General features: G+C 35.9%; 1 protein-coding gene across 1 annotated transcript in view; it reads left to right on the top strand.

Moving 5' to 3' along the window:
• Positions 1 to 373: 373 nt before the first annotated feature.
• Positions 374 to 24,882, top strand: part of LOC126858594 (protein-L-histidine N-pros-methyltransferase) — a 37,687-nt gene continuing 13,178 nt past the window's right edge. Inside the window, exons 1-2 of the mRNA XM_050609059.1 lie at positions 374 to 803; positions 14,688 to 14,899. Of these exons, the coding sequence (XP_050465016.1) occupies positions 594 to 803; positions 14,688 to 14,899 (422 nt within the window). The 5' untranslated portion in view covers positions 374 to 593. The remainder of the gene's footprint in view (positions 804 to 14,687; positions 14,900 to 24,882) is intronic.

The following is a 24,882-nucleotide window of genomic DNA, read 5'->3' as shown; positions in this document are numbered from 1 at the left end:
TCATTTAACTATCGGTACGTTAATTTATAGAAATGCGAATAAGAGCGAAAGAGAGAGACATACTTGATTTCGATTCATCGGTCTCCTTACGTCGCGATCATCTTCCGTCGACTATTCTCGATGTTAATACTGACTCCCTCGTTGTATTGACACTCACAGATATACTGGCACACGTACCGACAACAATCAACAAAAGCCGTACGCGAATTCACTGAGGAATGCGCGAAAAAAACTATGTCAACATCGCCTACGACGCGCCGACGTTCGCATTTCAAATTGATGACGTCACACGGTACGCCGCGTCGCGCGGTCGATCGGTCGATCAGTTGCCGGTGAACTTCGGACGGCGATGCTAGCTTCGAGCGCGCATCGCACGCGGCGCCAGTGTCGCAATATGGCCACGTGTTGAGAAAGTGCGGTGTTTACGTGACGACGAGGCGCCCGATTTACGTTTGTGCGCCTCGTTGACGTCGCGATTAGGATCGTCGTTCCGATGATTCACGTCGCGAGGTATCGCCGTTTAATCGTCATGTGCCCGTAGTAGCGATCCGTCGACGTTCTCGGACGTGTGTGCGCGTTAAATCGCGGTAAGCATGGCGGCGGGCGCGGACGAGACCGAAATCGTCAGGTGCGCCTACGGCTGTCAGGATGCCACCTGCTGCGTCATCACCGGCAATGTCGACGGACGCGGTGACGATGGCAGTCGCTCCGTACGGGCTTACCGGCCGCACGGCAACCTCGCCAGGGTGCTGTACGACAAACGGAAGGCGGACGAGTGGCTGGCGGCGTACGACAAGCGTAGGGTGAGTGAGACACATCATTTCATATCGCTGTCAATTTTAACGAGATGCTTGACAGTGAGACAGAGACGCAGAGAGCGAGCGAGATGCAAAGTTCACTTTTTTTAGAGAGAACGTACGAGAGATTTGCGTAAAGTACGGTGTAAGTAAATATAGGTATTGTTATCTCGATGAGAATGTGTGTGTGTTTTGTCTCTCTCGCGCTCCGCTCTGTCTGTTACGGGATTACACGCGGCCTGCGGCAATGTTTACCTCTCGCCGCGCGCGACATCGCTTTCCGTGTCGCCGCTTGGGGTCACGTCAACGGTCTCAGGGCCGTAAATGTCACCAGTCGCGCCACGATATGCCGTGGCTCTTTAATTCGACGTAAGTCTATTAAGTTTGAATTTATTCGAGTAAATTGCTATGCCAATATGACAGTTTTTTGAAGATAAAATAATTATTACAAAATTATACAAATTATATTTATAAAATAGAAACAGCTGAGATAAAATATGTATATATATATATATATATATATATATATATATATATATATATGAAAACGTGAGTGTGTTGGTGGTAAATAGGAATGCGCACGCAAACTAATCTATTAAATATATAATTTTAAAAAATTATCTTTCGAGTCTATTGCATGATGGATAAAATTATCATGATGGACAAAATTATCAAATCGATCTAAATATCGATGTAATTAATAAAAAATTAAATTATAAAGCTTACATTTTGTATTTGATTTTGTATAAGAAATATAGTAAATAATGTACTATTTATTTATCACACAATTGGAATTTTAAAGAAAATTTATTAGATTAATCTCGAATTTTATATATATATATATATATATAAACACACAATTTTTTAAGATTTAACTCTAAAAAAGCTATTAATTATTAATATTTTAATATTAATTAATGTTAGGACAAAGAAATCATTGTGCACGCTTTATGAAGGTTAATTACACATACTACTTTAAAAATTTCTTTTTAATCTTCGCAAAATTTAACGGCGCAATTACACCGATACTCCGTCTTACACTCGCATGCCTTACAAATTCTTTAGAGTAATTTATGCAGCCATAAATTAATTACGATTTCCAAGAAACCTCCCACCGTCAATTTTACGACGGGCATATCTCTCGGGCGTTAACAAAAATTTTTTTCCAAGAAACGAGGTTTTTTTTTCTGAAATCTCCGCAAGTCCGGATTATTTCTCTCTCTCTCTCTCTCTCTCCTTCTCTCTCTCTCTCGCATGGGCCAAGGGGTAATTGGGCGGTCGGGGGAGGAAGCCGGCGTTGCATGGGGGTACGGGCGCGGGCGAGGGGGAGGGAAAGGGGCAGTAATAATTAGTACAATTACCGCACAAGGCCAACCACTGACTATCCCCACTTGGATAACCGCCGAGACGTAGAGCTGCTCAAGAGTCAAGACCGCTCTCGGCAATTACGGGATAATTACGTCCTCGATATTCCTGAAACATCCTCGGGACCGCTTCGGGCACTGTCCACGACATATCGGATCCCCTCGCTCGCCGTCTCCCCCTCCCCTCCCCTCCCTCCCTCGGTCCGCGTTTTCCTATCCTATTTATAATTACGGCGAAGAAGTCTGCGCCAATTTAACTCGCGGCGATCACGATCGAGCACTTCACGACGATTGAAGTGAAAAATACCGGATCGCGAGCTTCGTCGATCTGGAATATACATGCAATCGGAGACACGAGAAACTAAATTACAAGCATTACTGAAAAGTCGTAGAAATAAGATATTTTACAAGAAATCATTGTCATGTTTTCTTTTTTTTATATTAAATATGAAATATATTAAGAAAAAATAGTTTGTTTTTTATTTTGGTGAATAATGAGTGTTATTTTTCTATATCTTTTTTTTATCATCGTTATTCATAATATATTTTAATAATTGCAAAAACATACTAGACATTCACAAATTATCCAAACTAAATCCATTTTGCAATTTTTATTATTTATTGGAAATTAAATGATAAATAATTTATTTATTGAATTGGTCGGTTGGAAAAGCGAATTTATTTATTTTTCATCTAAGCTTTATCGAATACGTTTGCAATGGATTCCTTATTTATTTTTGCAATCTCTGGAGAGGTTGAATTAATTAAATTGTTCTAACACTTAACTTGTTGAATACAAAATTGATATCATACATTATAGTCTTTATCATCATAAACAAAATCGTTGAACGTAATCAATATGTTTTAGAATTTTAAAGAAAAATTCTAATATTTTATTATTAAATAAAAAAATATATATTTATTTTTAAAATAGTTTTAAATAGAAATATACTGTATATACATATAAATTTTGTATTTTATTGTTAATATTTTTTTAATAAATTTAACACACATATAATGACATTATAAACATAGAATATAATATAAACAAAAAAATATAGAAAAAATTTAAAAAATATAGAAATTATTTTAATAATAATATGATAGTAATAATATATTAATTTACATATTTATTTATGCATTATATATATTATAAATGAAAAATGATTATATGAAAACATAATTTTTTCTGCTATAAATTCTATTACATAAACATCATCATCACCATCATCGAAAGATAACGTTATCTGTTAATATTCGTTATCAATATTATTTGAAATATATGTATGTGTGGGTGTATTATTGCTTTGACAATACTTTCCTATCTCAAATTAATAAGGTTTAATTTAAAGTTGATGATCTCATCTTCTCTAAAGTCTTTGACGCATTTGTTTCCTATTTTTGATAAATTAAAATTTACTTAATTTATTATATTAAATTGTATATAATTGCTTCGAAATAGTTGTAATATTTTAAAATAAATTTTTCCTATAAGTTTTTCTATATACATAGACAGATTTATTGCATATTTCTATACACAGATAAATTCTGAATTTTTTCAGGATTTTCTCGAATTCTCTCTTCACTTTCCTGAAAGTTTCCAGAAAACATAAGTATAGAAAAGTCGTAGATCAATGTTTATGTGCATTAATTGCATCGTAGATATTAAATAATTTTCATCGATTATGAGTAATTCCTGTTAGATTCCACTCGCATTTTTTTGCTAATTTTCCAAGATTTTCATTCTCGGAAAGTAATTCTCTAGAATTTTCCTATCCTCATTCCGAGAGAAAAATTTTAAGAACTCTCTCCATGTCTCTATTCTCAACCAACTTCCGTTTTCTGTATGAAATTCTCCGCAATCTCGCTCTCCGCGACTCTCGAACTTACGTATATGAACGTAGAGTTGAAGTTACATCTTCAGATCAAGCTCATCTTCATCACTCGAATCAGTGTCCGAACAATCCAGTCGCATCTCGCCCGCGGTAAGAGTCGGAAAAAAAAAGAAAAAAAAAACGGCTTTTATCTCCGCGTATTCGCGAGCGCGCCGTCTCCTTCTCCCCATCTCCCTCCCTTCTTTACGCGAGACGCGAAGCGAATCGATCTCGACTCCGACGACTCTTGCGGCGCGTACTTGGGCAGGTGCTCGCTCACGGGAGAAGGGAAGAATCCCATTCGGTCGCGTGAAACGAGAAATTTGAATTTCGTGCGGTGCCAAGGGGGTAGGCGGCGGGAGGGAAACTGGGGGATGAGATGATGCCCCGCGAGGTTTCCTTTTCCCCTTCCTTACGAAATCGACGCGAGACATCACTTCGCGTTCCCACTTCGCCATCGTTATCCTCGTTCTCGTCGTCCCCGAAGGGGGTAGGAAGGGAAAGGGGGAGGGGAGCAGAGAGAGACAGGGAGAGAGGACGTCGCGCTCTAATATCTCCCTCAGCAAAGTCTAAAAACTTTACTCTCTCGGCTGTGTTGATGCGACAACTCCGCTCGGGTGTTTTAAGCTTTTAAAAAGAGCGACATGGGCTCACGACGACGACGACGTCCGCGCGTCTCGGGGAACGAAAGGAGGAGAGGGAGGGAGAAGGTTGCGCAGGGCGCTGCTTTGAAATATTAAGTGACTGATGGATGAGGCTCCCGTGAGGGGAGGAGGAGGAACGAGGCGAGGGATCCGGGAGAAAGACGCGCACAAGACGAGTATATTCTCGTCCTTGCTCCAATGTTTTTCCCCCCATGTTCAATCCTACCCCTCTGTCCTGCATCCGACCCTTGTTTCGCCCTTTCCCTTTTCTCCCGTGCTTCTCTATATATACGAATACGCGCGTCTCGTTTTCTTAGGAATTTTAAGTATGCCGTATACGATCATCACGATCAATGTTTCCCGAGTCATCGACGCACGGATGCGTGAGATCGCGAAGTGCAATTATAGCGGTACTCGCAATGATAATATTCAGTGGAAACAGGAGGGAGAGGAAGCAGAAATAATCGATTATCACGATGAGAAAATGATAAATCGAACAATATTCATCGTAATATTACGGTTAGTTTAATATTGCGATTTTATATAAATCGTTATCATTTTATTAATATTATTATTTTATTATTTCTATATAACTTTATATATAACTTTCACGTATATGATGTTAAAAATTATTAGATTTGTAATTTATTTAATTTTTTTAAGTTGTGTATTTTATTAATATTATATTTTTTATTATTTTTAAATTTTTATATTAAGTTAAATTTTATATTAATTTTTATATTAAGTTTAATATTTTTAAATATTTTTATTATTAATAGTATATTTATTTATATATTATTTAATATTTATGTATTATATTTTATATTACACTATTTTATTATTAAAATTATTTATATATAATAATATAATTATATCATTAATTCATATTCTACTCTATGCAAATTTCTATTTTGACAAGCTAATCAATCTTTTCGATGTCATAATTTTTTATCAATCAATTACAAACTCGGATCACTGACATCGGTAATCCGAAATATTTATCGATCGATCAAAATCCGTATAACCTCGAGCGAATTTACGACGCACGTGTTACAGTCGCATCGATGCTCCAACATACATGGTATAGAAGAGGAATCTAGCTACACGGAAGTGATAGAATGCGAAACAATCCGTTACAATATGATTACAATTTGCGTAACATTTTACGGAGTCGAACGAGATACCCATACCGTCATACGTGACGTTATCACGGCGATTCCGTGACGCGCTTGCCTGCTGTAAATACCGATGTTTAAAGCGAGCCTATCAACGCGCGATCGCACGATGCGAAACCTCCCTCGCCCACCGCTTCTACGATATCCATTACGCGGTTTTATTCGTGGAAGCGTAAAAACAGGCTGCTAGATGTGCTATCGCTGCGTGATGGAGACGCACCGGATTGTTTGGCGAACCGAGCAGATGATGCGTCTCGCGAGCGCGTTTACAACCTTTTCTCTCTCTCTCTCTCTCTCTCTCTCTTTCTCTCTCTCGCGCGCGATGCTCTTCCTCCCGCCTGACCAGCATCGCGAAGGCGGACCCCGATACGGAAGATCCGCGATAAATCCGGATAGCCGGCGGATCTCGCCGGCTTATCGCGCCGTATAATCGCACGTGGCTCACGCGCGCGGTCCGATTACGTCAGAAAACTGACTTTTCTGCGAACATGGGCTCTTACCTTTGCAATATTACAAAGATGAATATAATTAAGAATTCTTTCGTGATCGAGATCTTAGAAAAGCGAGTTTTAAAATTAATTTTGCGTTTCTATTTGTTAATATTTAATCTTCCGTTAGTCGTAACATGTTTTTCACTCAAATTAGGATGGGTAAAAAAATTGAAATATTAGTAATATGGCGTAAAATAAATGAGGTGACAAAAAATAATTTTTCTTTGTAAAAATTTTTATTTCAAATCTTCATACTTAATCTTTTAATGTTATATGTCAGGTATAACATGTGTCTATTAGATATTAAAAGGAGGATTAAATGCGAATTTTTTATAATTATTTTACGTCATAATCGCGCATACTTTTATCAAATGACATTAGGGATTTCTAAGAAAACCTAGAGTTCTACTGACAAATGTGTCGCATTTTTTTCCTTGCACATACGAGAGAAATAGTGTACCGGTTCCTGGGGTAAAAATAATATATCCGGGGAAGTAACGCGTACCTGAAAGAGAGAGAGAGATGTGCGCTTTGTGTGTCGCCGAAAGTTCACGCGAAGCTGAAACTTGGATTTTATAAAACGCCGACTTTAAAATTGCGAGATGGTCTTTATGAGAATGGCAGAGATGAGGAGAGAGAGATCTCGTTAGTCCCGTTTTCTCGGACTTTTTATTCGGTCCTATTTTTTTATGAAGGCATTGCTTTTTTTTTATTGTTGTGGCTGCCGTATTGTGAAACGGCGCAAGAAAAGAAACGCAAAACGAGTAATTTGCAGCTCTGTTTAACATATTATTCGTTAATAGAATAATATTGACATACATACAAGCTTTTAAATACATAAATAATTTAATTTAAGTTTTTATAAACAATATGTTTGTTGTAAAAATTGCAATAATATATTTTTTTTATCAATTTTTAAACATTTTTTTAGTGAATATATATTTTTTACTATTGTACATAGTTTATTGTTTATTATTTTGGAATCTTCTAGCTAAATTTTTCTTTCAATTTAATCATAATATATTACAAAATATGATGACATATACAAAATTAAAATTACTACAAATGCTCTTAAACTAACACATGGAAATTTATAAATACTTATCCAGCAATTAACTTTTTCCATTTCAAATCAATTTCGACACATAAGCTAATATTAAACATTTTATCTCTAATTCAATATTATTAGTATTGCCTGACATAATTTTTGTCATTTAACAGATTTCGAAAGACTTGAAAAATATAATTCACTACTTATAGTCATTTTTTTCCTCGAATATTTGGAAGATTGTGACAAGTCACAATGTGATTGTGCTCATCTCGATAAATCTTTCGAGGGATGTACATCTCCGTGTTTTTTCATATCTGCCGCAATTTTGTCCGTAAAAAAATTCCAGCGTTTGATATGAAATTGAGGCGCGAATCGAAAGGACGCGTAGCGGAAGTGCGAAAAACGAGATCGTTGCAGCGTCGTTGAAATCGGAGAAGCTCCTCCGGATAACCGCGCGTTATAATTTGCAAGTTATTTCGCGCGCGCCGCTATAATACGGATCGGATAACGAAACCGCGAGACGGACAGTGCAGATCGTTATCGGCTCGAAATGTTCCTCGGGGGCACGATACGTATCGGGCAAATCCAGGGACGTGTGTACGCGACAAGAGAGCGCCTTTTCTCGTCCAACGTTTCACGCATGATCGACCTCGTGCCACGCCGAAAAAAAAAAAAAAAAAATAAAATAGATCGGACGGATCTTCTCATTGTCCTCTCGTGCGCGTTCGTGCGTCTGATAGAGATCTTAAACATCGAACTGTCCATTCGTACACGTTAGCTCCCCTTCGTTATCTTGAAGCAATATAAAAGCAATTTATATTCGTAGAGCGTGATTTTTTATTATTAATAATCTCAAGATTAATTGTTGACGTTAATTGACTTTTTATCTCTAAAAAGTATAAAAAATTTTTAGAAAATTTAAGAATATTTCTCTATTTCTCTCTCGCTCTTTCTTTTATATATATATTGTATACACACACACACATATAAAATAATTTTTCTATTGAGATATATAATATTATTTTTGATAAATAATTAAATAAAAAAACTTAATATTGAAGAATAATTTTTTATATAAAATTCTCTTGAGTAATATTTTTGCAAATATTGAAAATTACAAAATTTTAGTTGGAGTAAAGGATTATAAATGCGAAAACATATAATGTTGATTATCTACCGTGGCCATTTCTTCATCACTACTCTGAAGATATTTTCCGAATCCAAAGGCCTTACCTTTTGGCGTAAACGAAGTGATATTCTAGGCGCGATCGGCTTCGTTAGTTGATCATCGATCTCGATGAAAACTTCTCACGGTTAGTTACACCGCCGTTGCTTTCCCAATCAAGACATTCGTACATCCCTTCGTATTTTTGCGAAAGGGGTACCACCTTCCTTCGCGCTTCCGCCACTTCTTTAGTTTCCCGCCGACTTCGTCTGAGCATTTCAGAGGCTTTTTATCTACGTTCAATAAAATTTCACGATTTCTTTGACGTAGAGATTTTCAGCATTTATAAAACATTAATATATAAAAAATTATCTTTTTGTTCAGTCATAAAAAAGATGAAACGGTGAAATATTAAATAATAAAAAAAAAAAAAAAATCAGGGATATTAATGCCGCGTTATGAAGGTAGACAAACATTTCATTGCATTAAATATATGCATTTTTATATTTGAAAAAGTAAAGAACGATAGATTAGCTTTTCCATGAACTCCTTAAACTTCAATATTCCATGAAATAAAAATATATCTACGCCAATCTTTCAAGCAGTCATCTTCGTAATATTTTTCACCCCTGCATACGTTCGAACATAACTTCTAATTTCGATTCCGAGCGATCGAATTCCCTTTGTAAGGCGCAAAATCGCGTCACGTGCGTGCCTTCGCCGCGACGAGAAGAAAAGCTCTTTCGCTCTCTCTGTAATAAAAAAAAAAAAAGAAGAAGAAAAAATCTGTTGAAAGACGAAGCTCTCTGCTTCTCTCCCACGGCGCCGATATAACGTCTGTCGACCTGCCGCCACCCTGGCAGCAATAATATAATGGCGCAGGAAGAGAATGCGTTTGACTCGCGATCCAACACGCCTCAGGAATCCGGGGGAGCAGCCCCCGCGCGGCCAAACATCCCCAGTATGTATCCCCGCGCGGAAAGCATAAACCGCTCGACGCGGCCTTGTTTATCGCCCGTAGTTTGCGCCGGGTTTACGCGTGCCCCGCTCGACTCTCTCGCCTCCTCGGATGCGAGAAAAAGAAAGAGGGAATCTCGAAGCCGCGCGCGCGCGCGCGCGCGAGCTACATCGGAGGACTCTGGTAGTTTTCAATCTCGCCGCGGGAACAGTAGGTGTTCGAGTGTAGCTAAAGTGAGACGTATCGGTCTTAATCTTTAATCGAAAGTAATCATTTTTTCCCTATATATTCCCGGGAAATTACGCTAGCATTTTTTGTATTAATAAATATTCGATACATAAAATATTTAGCAGCCATTGACACGCCTACAATATATATTTGCTTAACACTTTTAATTCGAGATTTTTTATTATAAAGATATTAATTATGAAGATTTTAAAGACGGGTAAAAAATTATATATATATATATATATATATATATATATATATATATATATATGTGTATAGGGTGTTTCTAAGTAAGCGTGGAAAATTTTGAAAGATGATTTTTTATCAAAATTTAAGAGGGAAATATAAATCTATACTCCTATATTTCCTTCTGAGGATTATATTCCTTCAAAGGGGAAGGAGAAAATTAAATGTTTACTTTTTTTTTCCAAGTTTTGGAAAAGTGAAATTTGGTGGACATTTTCTACTGATAGAAAGGATATTTATTAATATTTTTTTAATTTTCCATAATTATAAAGGGACGAAACTAACAACCCTTATTCAATTTTTTATTAAAACTTTTTAACGGACCGGAATGTGTTTATCTAAAAATATGCGTTAGGAAGAAACTTTTTCATTTTGTTTTTTTTTTTTTGTAAAATCAATAATTTTCAAAAAAAAAAAAATAAAATACATTATTATGCACAACACCGTACTGCCATAGATTTTAAGTTACGAGAAGTTGAATTTTAGAATAAAATAAAAAAGCGAGTAAAACAAAATTATAGTAAATATTGAAAAAAAATGGATTCTAATTTGCCTAAAATTTGAAAAAAAAAATAAAAATTTAATTTTTACCTCCTCTTTGGATGTGACTCCTCCAGAAGGAATATAGAAATATATGCTTATATGAAAGATCCCCTTTAATTTTCGATAAAGAGTCATTTCCTAAAATTTTTCGCACTTATTTAGGAACACCCTGTATATTTATTTTATTTAAAATTTTAATTAGAAAGGCAAAATTTTATGTACATATATGTATTTATCTTTTTTTTTATCTAAATGAAAAAAGAACAAACTTTGTATTTTAATACAATTCATAATTGAAAAAATTTATAACTGATTTTATATAATAGTTTATATTATTAAAACAAAATAATTAAAATACTAAAGAATAGAGCGGATGATGGAACATGCTACAATTTTCTATAAATCATACGAGCTTATTATAAGAATCAAGATCCAGCTGATTTGTAGCTATACGTGATACATCATTGACGCATTATTAAAAACGATTCGAATACATCGATTTAGCGAAAGCATGTCGCGAAAGCACAGACAGCCTGACCGTCGAAATAATAACGCGACATTGCAGTTTATATTTCTACGTTTACGTTTTTACAAGTTTTCCCATGCATCGTTTCGCGCCGGGGCATAAAGCGGCGCATAACCATCTCGGACGAAGTGCATCTTCAAACGTAACTCCGCGATGATCAACAAACTCCACTCGTGGATCTGAAATCATAGAGCGAGACTTTCTTCTCGCCGTTGTTACAAGGCGAACGGCATAATCACGTAAGAAGAACGTGCTACCCTGTTATTTTATATTTCATACTGTATAAAATCGTGCTCGCATCCATGTATCTTTATATACAATTTATATATAATATTCTTCCATCTCTATCGAAACTTTTTGCGTGAAATAAACAGTCATAAATTTTTAAAATCGTAATCTTTTTTCGTTGATAAATTCTATTATTTATCTTTATTGATTTCTATTGAATCATCTCTATTGAAGTCTATTATTTATCTTTATTGATTTCTATTGAATCTTTCGATAGTCGAAAATTAAATATTTATAATATATTATAAAGAATATAAATGAATAATATAAATTGTGAATAATATAAATTATGAATAATATAAATTATGAAAAATAAATTGTGAATAATATAAATTATGAATAATATAAATTATCATATCCGTGAAATCCGAAAAAGTCATACTTTGCCTAAATGAATCGTAAAGTGACGTATCTCGCGAGGATTCGAGTTCGTCAAATCTGTCGCGGCGTTATTTCAGCCGTTCGTCGCGGTGAACGCGCGACGTTGATTTAGATGACTGCGATTTCCGAGTCGGCTACTTGTTGTCGGTGGGCCGAGAGGTTTGCGATTGCGTGCGTACTCACACGAAAGGCAACACGGAGCCAATTGTCTTGCGTCCAACAGATCCCTTTCGTCCTTCCTTTCCACGTATATAGTCCCGGACTGCGCAGAAGGTCCGCGCCACACTAATGACACGAAGAGGAATGCTGTCCGGCGGCGGCGCGCGCGAGTCCACGTCAGTAGCCATTTGTAAATGCCCCCGGGGGGAAAAAGTCAAATCAAAGTGTGATGACGTGGGGTGAGCGCGTCGGGCTACCTGCAATTAGCGATACACGCTGGTAGCCATAATTAAAATTGCACGCGCGGCTTCCTCTTTGCACCTCGCCGCGCGAGGAAAGTCACAAAAGCGCTCTCCTCTTCGCACTTCCATGGATTGTCAGGCATCTTTGTTTCGACATTATCCTTGAGATGATGATGACGCTTTTTACCCCAAGAGAAGCAAAATAGAAGCGAGAAAAGTCAGCGCTATAAAGATACTTTTACTGTAATAATTATTTGATTTTTTTACTTAATTATTTAAGACAATCAATGTCTCTCTCTCTCTCTCTTTCTCTTTCTCTCTCAAAGGATCTAATAAATAGAGGCATTTTATACATTAAGGAATTATTAATTTATAAAGTTTTTTAAACTAATATAAATTTATTTATATTAATTTTAATTATTTTAATTTTAATTTTTTCTCCTCAATTAACAGCGTAAAATATTTGATTCAATATATTAACATTATAATACATATCTGTAATATATTCATACTATAATACATATATTTCTAATAAATTGATAATTAAAAAAATAAAATTTTCCGAATAAAGAAAAGCTGCAAAGATGCAATTACAATTTGTGTTCTCGTTTATATTAAATTTTGCGATTCACTGTGCATTATGAGATTATTTTGAATCGTCTAAAAAGATTCCACCTTTCAAGGATGTGGAACGTGAAGGAAAGCTCGTTTGAAACACGATTACTCATCCAGCATCGATTGAAAGCATTTTACAAAAGTCCCCGACATTCTCATATCGTAAATGACTCGAGGTGTTATATCGCGAGTCTTCGATCGATGGCCGGGCCAAGCTGCCTCCGGTCCCTCCAACAAGAAACGTGACAATCCGTCGCGCCTCCGCCCGGTGGACGATGACAAAGTCGATTGGTGAGGCCGGCAGAGTTAATGTGTGCCGCCGCGGCGAGATGAGCGGACTGTTTTAATTAGAGAATCTAATTGATGGCCGCGGCAGCCGAGCAATCCATAAACGACTTCTTAGGGCCGCGCACCTGGGTGTTAATTACTCTCCTTCTGTGGCGAGGTCCTTCCATCTCCCGGCTTTTTTCCCTCGCTGGCTCCTTCTCCTTTTTCGACCACTCGACTACCGAAGAACCGCGTGAGAGCAGGACGGGGAGAAAGAGAGAGAGAGAGAGAGATTTACAATGAGAAGGGAAGGGGGAAAAGGAGAAATCATCGGGAGGGAATGAGAAGTAGCGATTAACGATTGCGAGATGAAGGAAGACGGAAGGGTCTCTCTCGAAATGAAGAGAGAGAGAGAGAGAGAAAATGAGGGAGCGGGAGAGGAGCGGAGCGAGCAACAAGTGTCCCCCGTCGCGAGGCGCAAAAGCATTCCTAATTACGCTTCTGCCCTGCTCGGAGCGAAACGAGACAAAAAGCGCCTTGATTACATTTTCGTATAATTTCATCGGCCGGCTCTCTCTCGCCATTAATAGCCGCCGCTTCGCCCCGCGCCGCGCCGCGCCGCGCGCGTGCAAATTAGATCGATTCCTTAATGCCCCGGGGCCGCGTAATTGGTTCTTATTCTCGGAAGCTGACGGTGAAATCGGATATCTGTCGTGTAGCGTAGAGCCCTGTGGACCGACCGACCGGTCAACGTAATTGCTTTTCGGACTGTGTGGCGTTTCGCGGTTCTCTTCGTCCACGAGGGTATCGTTAATGTCGCGATACGCACCTTTGATAATGAAGCGAAAAATATTCAACCGACGACGAATGCGAAATGTCTGCCGGTCGCACGGAGACCTAATGAAATATAACATCTCATGAATTTTTATTTTCGCGTATTAACGTTATTAACTAAATGCACGTCCTCCAGCCGATGACGTATGTAATTTCTAAAAGCGAGGGAGAAAAAATGCAGTAGCACGTAATATTGCGCAAACTCGAAATGTCGTGCGGTTTCGAGGGGAAAAATTGATTCACGACCGAAGAATATATGTATCGTTAATACCGTAATATGCGGTTGTAATGAAGCGAGAAATACATTTTCGGCGGCCCACCCGGTGGGACGTTAATGGAATGTGCTGGAGCTTCGCGAATTTTATTCCCGCAAATTGATGTACTTTGTACGGCGCGATGATTTTAACGATCGAATGATTTCGTCCGCAAGATTGCATAAAATTCTAAGAAAATCAATTTTCATTGAGGCATTATATCCCGAGTACACACCATATTTGTTTCTTCAAATATGACATTGCGTAAATATAATTTTATATATATTTACGTAAGATTACACAAACTCCATAGAATTTTATAAAACTAGAGATTTATTGTAGAAAATAATTTTAGATTAGAAATTTGAGAAAGATCATGAACTTAAAAATTAATTTTTATCAATAAGATTTACTATCCAATAAAATTGAAATAAATAATAATCATTAATTTATTAAATAATAAAATAAAATAAATAATTTAGCATTATTCATGCAGTGTTGCATAAAAATCTCGATAAGATAAATTTGCGTTAATTTTATTTATTATTTAAAAAAATTTTTAAAAATGTAATTTATTTTTTACAGTGGTACAGAGTGGACAAGAGCAAGATGAGAGAAGATTTGCTGGATCTGTGGGTCCCACTCGGCACCGGTCCAAATTCCGACCAGCCCGACAAAGCCGCCGAAATTTTCCTCGTGAGATCCGCGGAGAGATCCGACTCGTTGCCCTTACAAGCTTGGCACTCGTTAGCCCGGTCGGCGTTATCTTGGTTCATCAGTCGAACGTCCATAAATGGGTAAGTGCTCATTATCTACATTATCGTCTCGTATTGGATTTTCCGCGAGATATCTCGGACGTGCGAATCTCGATGAATTAAATCTTACTTTTTCCGCAAATTCCATATCGTGGAAGATAACCGCATTTATTGCTGCAGAAATATCACTCGAATCTATTGTATTTTTCTCGTTTTGATTAATAATTAAAATAAGCACGAGAATATAATATTTTTAAACAGCAACAAAATTAATAACAAAGTTACTCTTAACAATAGAATTTTGATATTTTTCGATGATAATTTAGTTGATAATTAAAAATTTTATTTATAGATATAATATAATTTTTGAGGATAAGATAAGATAAAAGGAAAACGATATTTATCTTGTTTAATTTTTGAGCAATAAAATATTATATACTATAAAAACATTATAAAATATAAAATATTATAAAATATAAATATAATATTCTGTATCTGTGCTTATCATTATACTGAGAAAAAAATTATTAATTTTACTAAATCTATTCAACTAATTACCATTCATTTTCTTAATTGAAATATTTAAGTATTTAAGTCAAATACGACATATTAAACCTAACATGACGTATATATGACTTAAAGACTCAAATATTTAAATTTAAAAAATGGCAATTAATTGAAATGGTAATTAGATTTAATCAAATTAACAACTTTTTTTCTTAGTGTAATATTTTTTATCGCTCACACATTTCACGTACAGACTAAAAAATAATTGCATATGCATAATCGCGTCTCGTTTGACACTCGAAAATCTCCGTGATACGCTTAACAACACGTACAATGTGTAATTTCGATGAACCCCACTCACATTCGTAACGATCTGTCCCTTTGGACACGAGATCGGATTTATCAAGCGAAAAGTCCCCGTCTGTATGCGCTATCTATATGCTAGGGCAAGGCCGAAAGCCCTCTCGCTGAAGGCGAGATCGTTTGCGAGGTGATGAAAGGGGGCCTTCCCTTCTCGCCGGTTAATTAATAACCACGGAGATACGATCTCCGCCTATCTCGCTGTCCGCTGCGAGGCTCGACAAGCTGGTGGCAAAGGCCCTGGCATGGCCGCGGGTCGGTCAGGCTGGCGTGGTGGGCCGTTGGGTGCCTCGGTGTTGGAAAGAAGGGAGTAAGACGAAGCATATGTGAACGAGAGAAAATGAGAGAGAGAGAGAGAGAGAGGGGCAGCGCTGTGGTTATTGATGGCCAGCTTTGTTTGCCCCCCGAACCGTTTATTAAAATCCAGCGTGGGTGATTAACCTCTCCCCCTCAGCCGCGTCGTCCTACCGGCTACCAGGCAACACACCTCCACACTTTGCCGCGTTATACGCGCGGGATCGGCGTGTACCGAACAACCGTTTATTAAAATTTCTCTCCACACGGAAGGCTAGCCACGGCTACTAGGCGTGACACCTCGGCTGTCGGTTTCGTGAGTCGGATTGCTGAGCAAGAGATGCAGAAGATCAACAATGGTGTCTAAGAAGTTGCCCTTTGGCCGATGGATATTCGAGATATTCGTGTGTGTGTGTGAATCTAAGACTAGCTTGTAGTTGACAAGAGCATTATATTTTTCAAAAATGTTAGAGGATTGAATTTGATATTTTTTGCAAACTTTTTTTTTTAACAGCAATATTTTTTTTTTTTTTTTTTATCGATGCATTTCTGATTTAGCTTGCATAATTTTGTGAAAAATTGCTGTTTTCGATAATGCCATTAGTAAAATAAATAGCAGGATAAAAAAATATTTATGTTAAAAATAAATGAAAATAAATGAAAATAATTAATTTAATATTGATTAAATAAAACAAGTAAACAAAGCACAAGAATACGGAATATTTATAACGATTAGAGAAAGAGTTTGAAAATTATATTGGTTTTTGTAGAAAAAAAATTAAATAATAATTTCTAATCATATAATGATAACATCGCCTTTAAATGGGAAATTTTATATATATATATATATATATATATATTACATTAAGTTAAAAATTAATCATAAATAAAAGAGAAAGCTAAGAAATTTAATGTATAAAGCAAGAGAGAGAAGAAATTTCTTTCATCTAAGAATCGATTGTAGAAAAGATATCGTTACTTCTCTATGTCGAAACCCGGTAACAAATGTATATAGAAGGACATAGTATATATACATAATTTATAAGAGAAATATCTCTACGATCGAGACATGTGGAGTATCGCGTAAACTACGCGACACGAATTTAAATCCAATCGTTGGCATCGTGCCGGAGAAACGTGAGATAATCTACGTTCGTTCGCCAGTCTAACGGAGAATGAGCCATCGGAGAAGTAAAATATATTTTTTGTTTGTTTTGTGGTTATTGAATCGTCGGCACTATGCGAGACAAAAAACGATCTTACCGAATCCAATGCAATTCCGGAATGAGTTTAACTGATTGTAAACATCGTTCCCGCGGTCCAGGACTTTAGTCACGGTGGGATCAGCTGATCGAAAACTCGACAATTTTACTACCGACATTCATACTTAGGTATTTGTCTTCGTCATCGCTGAGACGCACGTAATTAACCCTTTCGCCACGCCATTGTGGAACCCTCTTTTTTTTTTTCCCCTCCCTCTCGCCCTTTAGACGCGAATTGATTGGTGTAATATAATCACCGATATATATTGCGAGTCGATAAAATTACGTCACGTGTATTCGTTCAAAATGGGAGCTCATCCTCGATTTGATTATATAAACAAAATAAATATATATAAAGTATTGATTTTCTCTGAAAAGCTATTATTCGGGTTTTAGAATTTTAATATAAGATGAAGCTTTGATTCTTTCACAGAAAGTCATAGAGTTTCTGATACACTTTTATCAGCTATATGGAGAGTCTAAAAATAGAATGCTAGTTTTATATAAATATAAAATTCTATCTGTTGCAGAGAATTTTACATATAAGAAGTAATACTAAAGTGTTTCTGTAGCTTTATTATACTATCTGCTATTAAGAAAAATATGATGTTCTTTTTATGAATTTTCTCCTTGAAATCTTAATTAGCGTTTCTCGGAATTATTTTCGATAATTATATTTTGATTATAAGCGCAATATAATTTCACGAAATCGGCAATTATTGCTTGGAAAAATTTCCTTGTCAGAAGTTTATAAATGATTTTCCAATTCCACGGCAGCGTCAATTAACCTTGGATTACTAAATAATTATCGATAATTATTCGTAATTGCATTAAACCTATAATTACAGTCATATGCGATTTGAAAAATGATAAAATCACCGTGGTCTCATGACATCAGCACAATTTAATTCGTATTAAGCAGTAATTAACAGTAATAGAGTTATTACGCAGTTATATCGAGTGTGCAATTATGATATATTGCAAAATTTTTAAATATCGTATTAAAATTATGAAGTCTATATTGCCGTTCAATTTTATAAATACATTTAATAAATAAAAATTTTAGGAGACGATTTTTTGTTGAAAATTAACGGTCTTTCATATAAACATATATATACTTATATATTCCTTCCTAAATTACTTTTCCAAAGGGGGAGGCGGAAATTAAATTTTTTCTTTTTTTTTATTAAATTTTTATATTTTTTTTCAATTTTAGACAAGTTAAAAAATGAAATTTAGTGGTCTTTTTGCAATGATAAAAAGGATACGTATTAATATTTTTTTAATTTTTCCGTATCAATATTATAAGGGGATGAAACTAATCACAAAACAAAGAATCATCTTTTAAAATTTTTTGCACTTATTTAATATATTTAATCTAATTATATGTACATATATATATATATATATATATATATATATATATATATATATATAATTATTCTCTCAATGCCAAATTCTTAGGATATTCTTTTTTTTTTAAATTCAAGAAACGCTGTTGTCTAACAATGCGCGTATTAAAGAAAGTAGCTGACCAATCATGAATAATGATTGCGCAATTATATTGAATTCAATCAGAACTAGCGACTTTAATTGACTGACCACTTATAGTCCCCTTTTCTTTTCGTATTCAGATTCTAATTTAAGTGAATACATAAAATATTGGTACAAATAATATAAAAAAATAATCCAAGTATCGTGCAAGATTAATTAAGGATCTAAAATCTCTATAGAGTCAAAGATTTGTAATTTTTAAGATTGTAACATGAAATTAATGGAATTCAAGATTCAAATAATCAAGAATGTCCGGAACAAATTTATTTCCAAGTTTATTTAGGAAATCAAATACATTATACATATACTTTTATCTGTTCTGAGCAATCGTGATCTTTTATAATCTTACAGATGCGCTTTCTCGCTAATATTAACGTATATTAAAGCGAGATCATTGTCGAAAGATTATATCACACGTGTATTAATTCATTTCAAGGAAATGCTCTCATCCGAATACGCGTTACCTTTCATAAGTGCACATGTATCGTTTACATGAATAAAACATTCGTAAAATAAACTCAGAATTAATTCGAGAGATTAATTTAAGATGCAGCGATAATGTCTATACTGAATCAAGAAGCCGTGAAATTATAGAGTCAAAAAACTTTTATTTGTTCCGCAACGTAGCCGATAAAAGTTTTTACTTTTATAAATCCTTCAAAAAATTTTTTTTCCCCATCAATGTGAGATCTGCTCAGAACGAAGGAGTTAAATGCACATACTAATACGCGTGATTTTCATTCGAAACGCAACCGAGCAACTTTCGCTCGCGCCTAATAACGCTCGCATTAATGACGCGCGGGATAACCAGTCGTGAATAATCATCGTGCAATTATATCGAACGCGTAATTACGCGGACCGAAAGAAGGACTCACCGGACTCGCAACGGGGAAATCATCGACGGAGTCACCTGGGTGACGTTCCACGTGACGTTGCAACGCTGTCCCGCTGAGAATATTAATTACGTCCTCTCCCCTCCTTCCTCCCCTCCCCCATCCAGCCCTTTCCCTTCTGTATCCCCGATCCCCTGCGCCCCCGGTAGCTCCCGGGTTCGAGGTCCTCGCACGCTCGTCTCACAAATTAATCATAATTAGCGGCGAAATGTCCTCCATCAAAGCGCTGGTCGTCTCGTCCTCGAGAGAGAGAGAGAGAGAGAGAGACGAAGAAAGAGAGGAGATATCGCGGGAAGAGGACGGAGATTCAGAGTCGGTGGGGGTGAGGGGGGTAGAGCGAAGAGAGAAGGAAGAAAATTAGCCACTCGAAGCGTGCATCCGCCCTGGCGAGAACGCCAGGGCTTGCCTTTTCGAATCCGCCGTGCCCCGTCCATTTTGATTTTATTTTCGCGCAAATTGCGCGCAATTTTCGCCGGATTGGCAATACGCGGCGCGCAGATGTATCTCTGCGCGTATATATAAAATCTCCCGGCAAGGGGATTCGCTTTCGCGTTCTTTCTCTCGCGGGGTGAGGTGAAGAGGGGGGGGGAGGGGGGAGAGGTCGTTTGCTTCGATGTTAATTAACATTGATTGGCGCGTTGGAGCGGATTATTACGGTTAATTACCGGTCCCAGAAATCTTTGCCGACCGCGGGTGGAACCGCGGATAGGGTGAAGAAAGGGTTTCTCCCCGTTTCTCCGATTGTATCTCGATGCAAATTTGGTTGTTATTACACCGCGGGACGCGCCCCTCTCCCGTGAGATTACGCGCGTAATTGCCAACTCGGCGCTCTCGTTTTGACATTATCATTCCAATTATCGACAAACTCGCGCATGCATTCCGGATTCGAGATTTTTGATCGTCGAATAAAGGAGATGTAATCTAGCGAATTAACTCCATTGTTTCTCCCACAATTGGTTTTTACTATCGATTCCCAGAATTATTGTTGCATCTGTCAAGTTTGACTAGCCATGTGACATGAGATCATGTGATTGTCGGAAATAAATAAAAAATTGTGTAATAAATAGCGAAACAAAAAAGAAACTTTTCCTTTTCATGAGAAGTAAGAACAATTAGAGAAATGAAAAATGTCTTATTAATAAATGTGGTAAATATGATAAATTATTTACAATTTTGCTTTATAGTCACTTGGTCATTATTGTATATTACTTTAGCATTGCGAATTTTCTCATTTGCAATTATCAGATAAACAGAGATAAAGGTACTAGCCATTCATAATTGAACTGATGAGTGATAAGATATTCTGTAGTATCAAACTAATATGAAGAAAATCATAAAATTGCGATTCAGCGTAACGGACAGATTGATAGCGCGAGCGCCAGTCAAAGGGTTAATCATTCGGTAGCCGATTCATGCGAAGAAAATGAAGAGGAGAAAATGATGTGCTGAGACTCTAGTGTAGTTAGGCCGACGAGAGGAGCAGAGGGTGAGGGAGCGGGATTATCAGGCATCGCGGTCAGAGACGGAATCCAGTAGCTAGTTTTTGTCTTAGGGCCTCACAACCTGTATGGGACCGGTAGTGGGGCAAGCGAATGAGGGAAAGGAAAGGGGGGGTATTTAGTTCCGCGCGCCACCTGTTACCTCCTTGTCTCCTCTTCGACCTCTCCTCTATTCGGATCCGACCTTCTAAAGGGTGAGCGGACCTCCGGCTCCTTTCCTGTATAGATGATATATTTTATTCAGCGATAGTTTAGTCGTTCGAAATTAAGATAAATTTATTATATAAAAAAATAACAGTCGATTTTAGCTATCATCGATGCTTCTTTTAATATTGCATAGAGATTATTTATATATAATTATTTATATATTATTTATATATTATTATTTTATATATGATTTATATATTAATTTATTAAATCTCACAATTTAGATTATAATAAAATCTTCATTAAAATATATATATAAATAATATTTTAACTCTCTATAGATAATCAGATAATGAATAAATATGAATATTGTCTGCTAACTCTAACTGATTACATGGGATAAATATATTTCTTATTTAAACTTTATTTCTATATTTTATATTTTACGATAAAAATTGTATTATTAAATGTTTGTGCATTTAATTACAATATTTGTTTGATCCTTATATATTTAATTGATAGTTTCTTAATTGATTGCATCAGATAAAATGAAGTAAAGATAAATCCACCTCAAAATCGATGCTATTCCAATATTAAAAATGATTACTTTTCAAGCCATTAACGGTGTGTTTCACTTTGTCATTGAAAGTTTCAATATTCAAAGAAAATCAAACAAAAAACTAAGAAATCAATTCGTATTGATATAATATAATTATATTTATTAGATAATTTTGTGATAAAAGAACTTTTAGAAACATTATAAGTGATAAAATGAAAAAAAGAAGCATCTTTCCTCACGCACACGCATATACACATTGTTTCTTTTATTTACGCGAACAATAAGTGATTCTTAATCTACAGTAATCGCAATTCTTTTTTTTTATATAAGAAAAATTATTTATACTACTATATGTGCATATCAGGAAACTCTTTCATTTCAACGAGAACTTCTTTAATGATTCAATGATTTCTAATGTTTCAATTAAATAAGAGCATCTCTTTAAAAAAAAGTCATTGGAATAATTAATATTAATAATACCACATTTGCAGATAATTATAATTTATTCTCACGTATATCTGCATTTATTGAATATTAAAATATTTATTTTATTCGGTACTTTGTTCTCACATTATAGTTCGTATCTGTCACGTGTGTATGTTCACGTCTGTCGCTATACGACAATTATGAGACAAATGAGCGGACAACGTATGGCGCATTCGAGCGCCACGAGGTAAATTCGATTTTAATGAGCGAAAAGAAGCCACGAAGGAGGAATAATAATGCGCGGGGATCGGGCCAAACTTCCTTTTTTTTTTTTTTTCCAATTTGCTGACGGTCTAGACGGTAATTTTCCGGAAACATGCCATCGTCGCGCTTGTAACGTACGTGTTACGAGGAAGAAATTATCGGGGGAGACAGTAAGAGCAAAACACGACGCGTAACATTCCGCTTTGCTATTTATTGGATGATGCGTAACGCGCAATATGCACTTTTTCCGGATGCGTCGACCTCATCGTCGGTCGTAAAAATCGCGCTGCGGCCAGGCGTTAAAAGAAAAGTGGCGGACGTTAAGCACGGTGAAAATGCGGTTTCGCGAGACCGAAGTGTCTTTGTCTCCAACTGTCAGTCATCACCTAACTGCGCTATAAATCCTATATAGTTTATTTAAAAAAGCAATTGTAGATATATATATTTTTTTTTTGAAACGTTAAAAGTAAGTCGCATATTTAACGCATTAAAAATATATTAAATAAATTTATCAAGACAGAACTTGTGACTCAATTATCCATACTTATAGTTGTTAAAATTAAAAAAAAAAAACAATTGTTACTCTCTCTAACATGATAAAATTTTTATCTTAATAAATATCGTACACAGAGAAATTATATTTCCCAGCAATTTTCTCATAATGTCACTTACATCGCATTTTTTTTATATATCCTATATACTATACACTTGACGTTTCCGCGATCGACCACCCCCGAGCCACCCACCTTTTCTCTTTCGCTTTTCCTTTCTTTCCGGGGCAGCATCCTGCGATTGGTCCGCCACGGCACGACGGCGTCGGCCCAATTGGTCAGTAATTATCATTAACGCGTTTGCGCGAGGGGTGGCTTTTCCTCCGATTGGCAACCCTCTCCCGCGTGTAATTAACGACGGGGCGCAGGCGCGAGTTCTCGCGCGCCGAGCGGAAAAGCAGTATCGGCGCCGCCTCGTTTACCCTCTCGGAAAATCGACTCGACTCGACTCGACCCGACCCGATCCAGGATCTCGCTCTCTGTCTCTCGGTCGGTTATGACCAGTAATTACGAGAGGGAGGGGTGGCGCGCCGAGGGATTATTTCAGGGCCGTCCGACGAGGCGGTTGTACGGCGCCGGCGCGCGTTTGCGCTCTGTTAATTACTCATTAACCCTTTTCGGAGGAGCGGCATGCGCCAGGAAAGGGGCGGATTCGCGACCTTTCGTAGCCGCGAAAGGGGTGTTTCCTGCGCGTGACTTTGTTCGCGTGCGCCTCCATTTTCTTCCTAAGATTAATTAGGGATTTGCTTAATTGAATAGATTATTTTGAAAAAAGATTAAAGTTATTTTTCAATTGCAAATCACGACAAAGTATGGCATTCTTTATATCTCAGAGTTTTAAAATTATATTTGTATATAATCCCTATTTGTGTGTGTATTAATGAATTATCTTATTGTCCTCAATAAGAAAAATGATATTTGTTTTATTTTTAATTTAAAAATTTTAATAATGATAGTATAGCTAATTGAAATAATTAAAAATTATTGTACTTCTCGTTAAATATAAATCTCTATAAATGATAAAAAAATATGCAATATTTTTTTATTATTATATAAAATGTGTTTGTATGCATTTATAAATAGTTCTACGAAGACAGTGTTGAGAATAATTTCGATAGCAAGCACGCTATGTAATCTGTTGTTATTATTTTATAATAAAAAATATTGCATATTTTTTTATCATTTATAGAGATTTATATTTAACGAGAAATACAATAATTTTTAATTATTTCAATTAGCTATATTATCATGATTTAGAATTTTAAATTGAAATAAAGTAAATATTATTTTTTATTATATATATATATATATATATATATATATATATATAAATTATAAAAATAATTTTCCTTTTTTTTTCTCTTTTTATATCTAAATTTTTTTTTAAAAAAATATCTAAAACTACATTTATTAATATAATTAATTAAATACACATAAAAATTTCACTAAGAAATTGAAAATAACTTTTTTCTCGATAAAAAAAATAGAGATATTTTCTTTATTCAAATTACCTTGCATTATATAAGATTATGAGAAGAAGAAAGCATTCTGATATTTTCAATAAATTTTAGAGAAAAATTGGGGGGAAAAATATTTCTCAAAACATTAAATATGATAGCATATGTAATATTTTAAGAAATTGTATACAACATTTTTTTTCGTGATAAGAAACATCTATAAATTCACGGAGAGGTACAATAGAATATGAC

Source organism: Cataglyphis hispanica, chromosome 26 (assembly GCF_021464435.1).
Source record: "Cataglyphis hispanica isolate Lineage 1 chromosome 26, ULB_Chis1_1.0, whole genome shotgun sequence".
Lineage (NCBI taxonomy): Eukaryota > Metazoa > Arthropoda > Insecta > Hymenoptera > Formicidae > Cataglyphis > Cataglyphis hispanica.
Note: the sequence above shows the minus strand (reverse complement) of the source record. Positions and strands in the feature narration are given on the sequence as shown.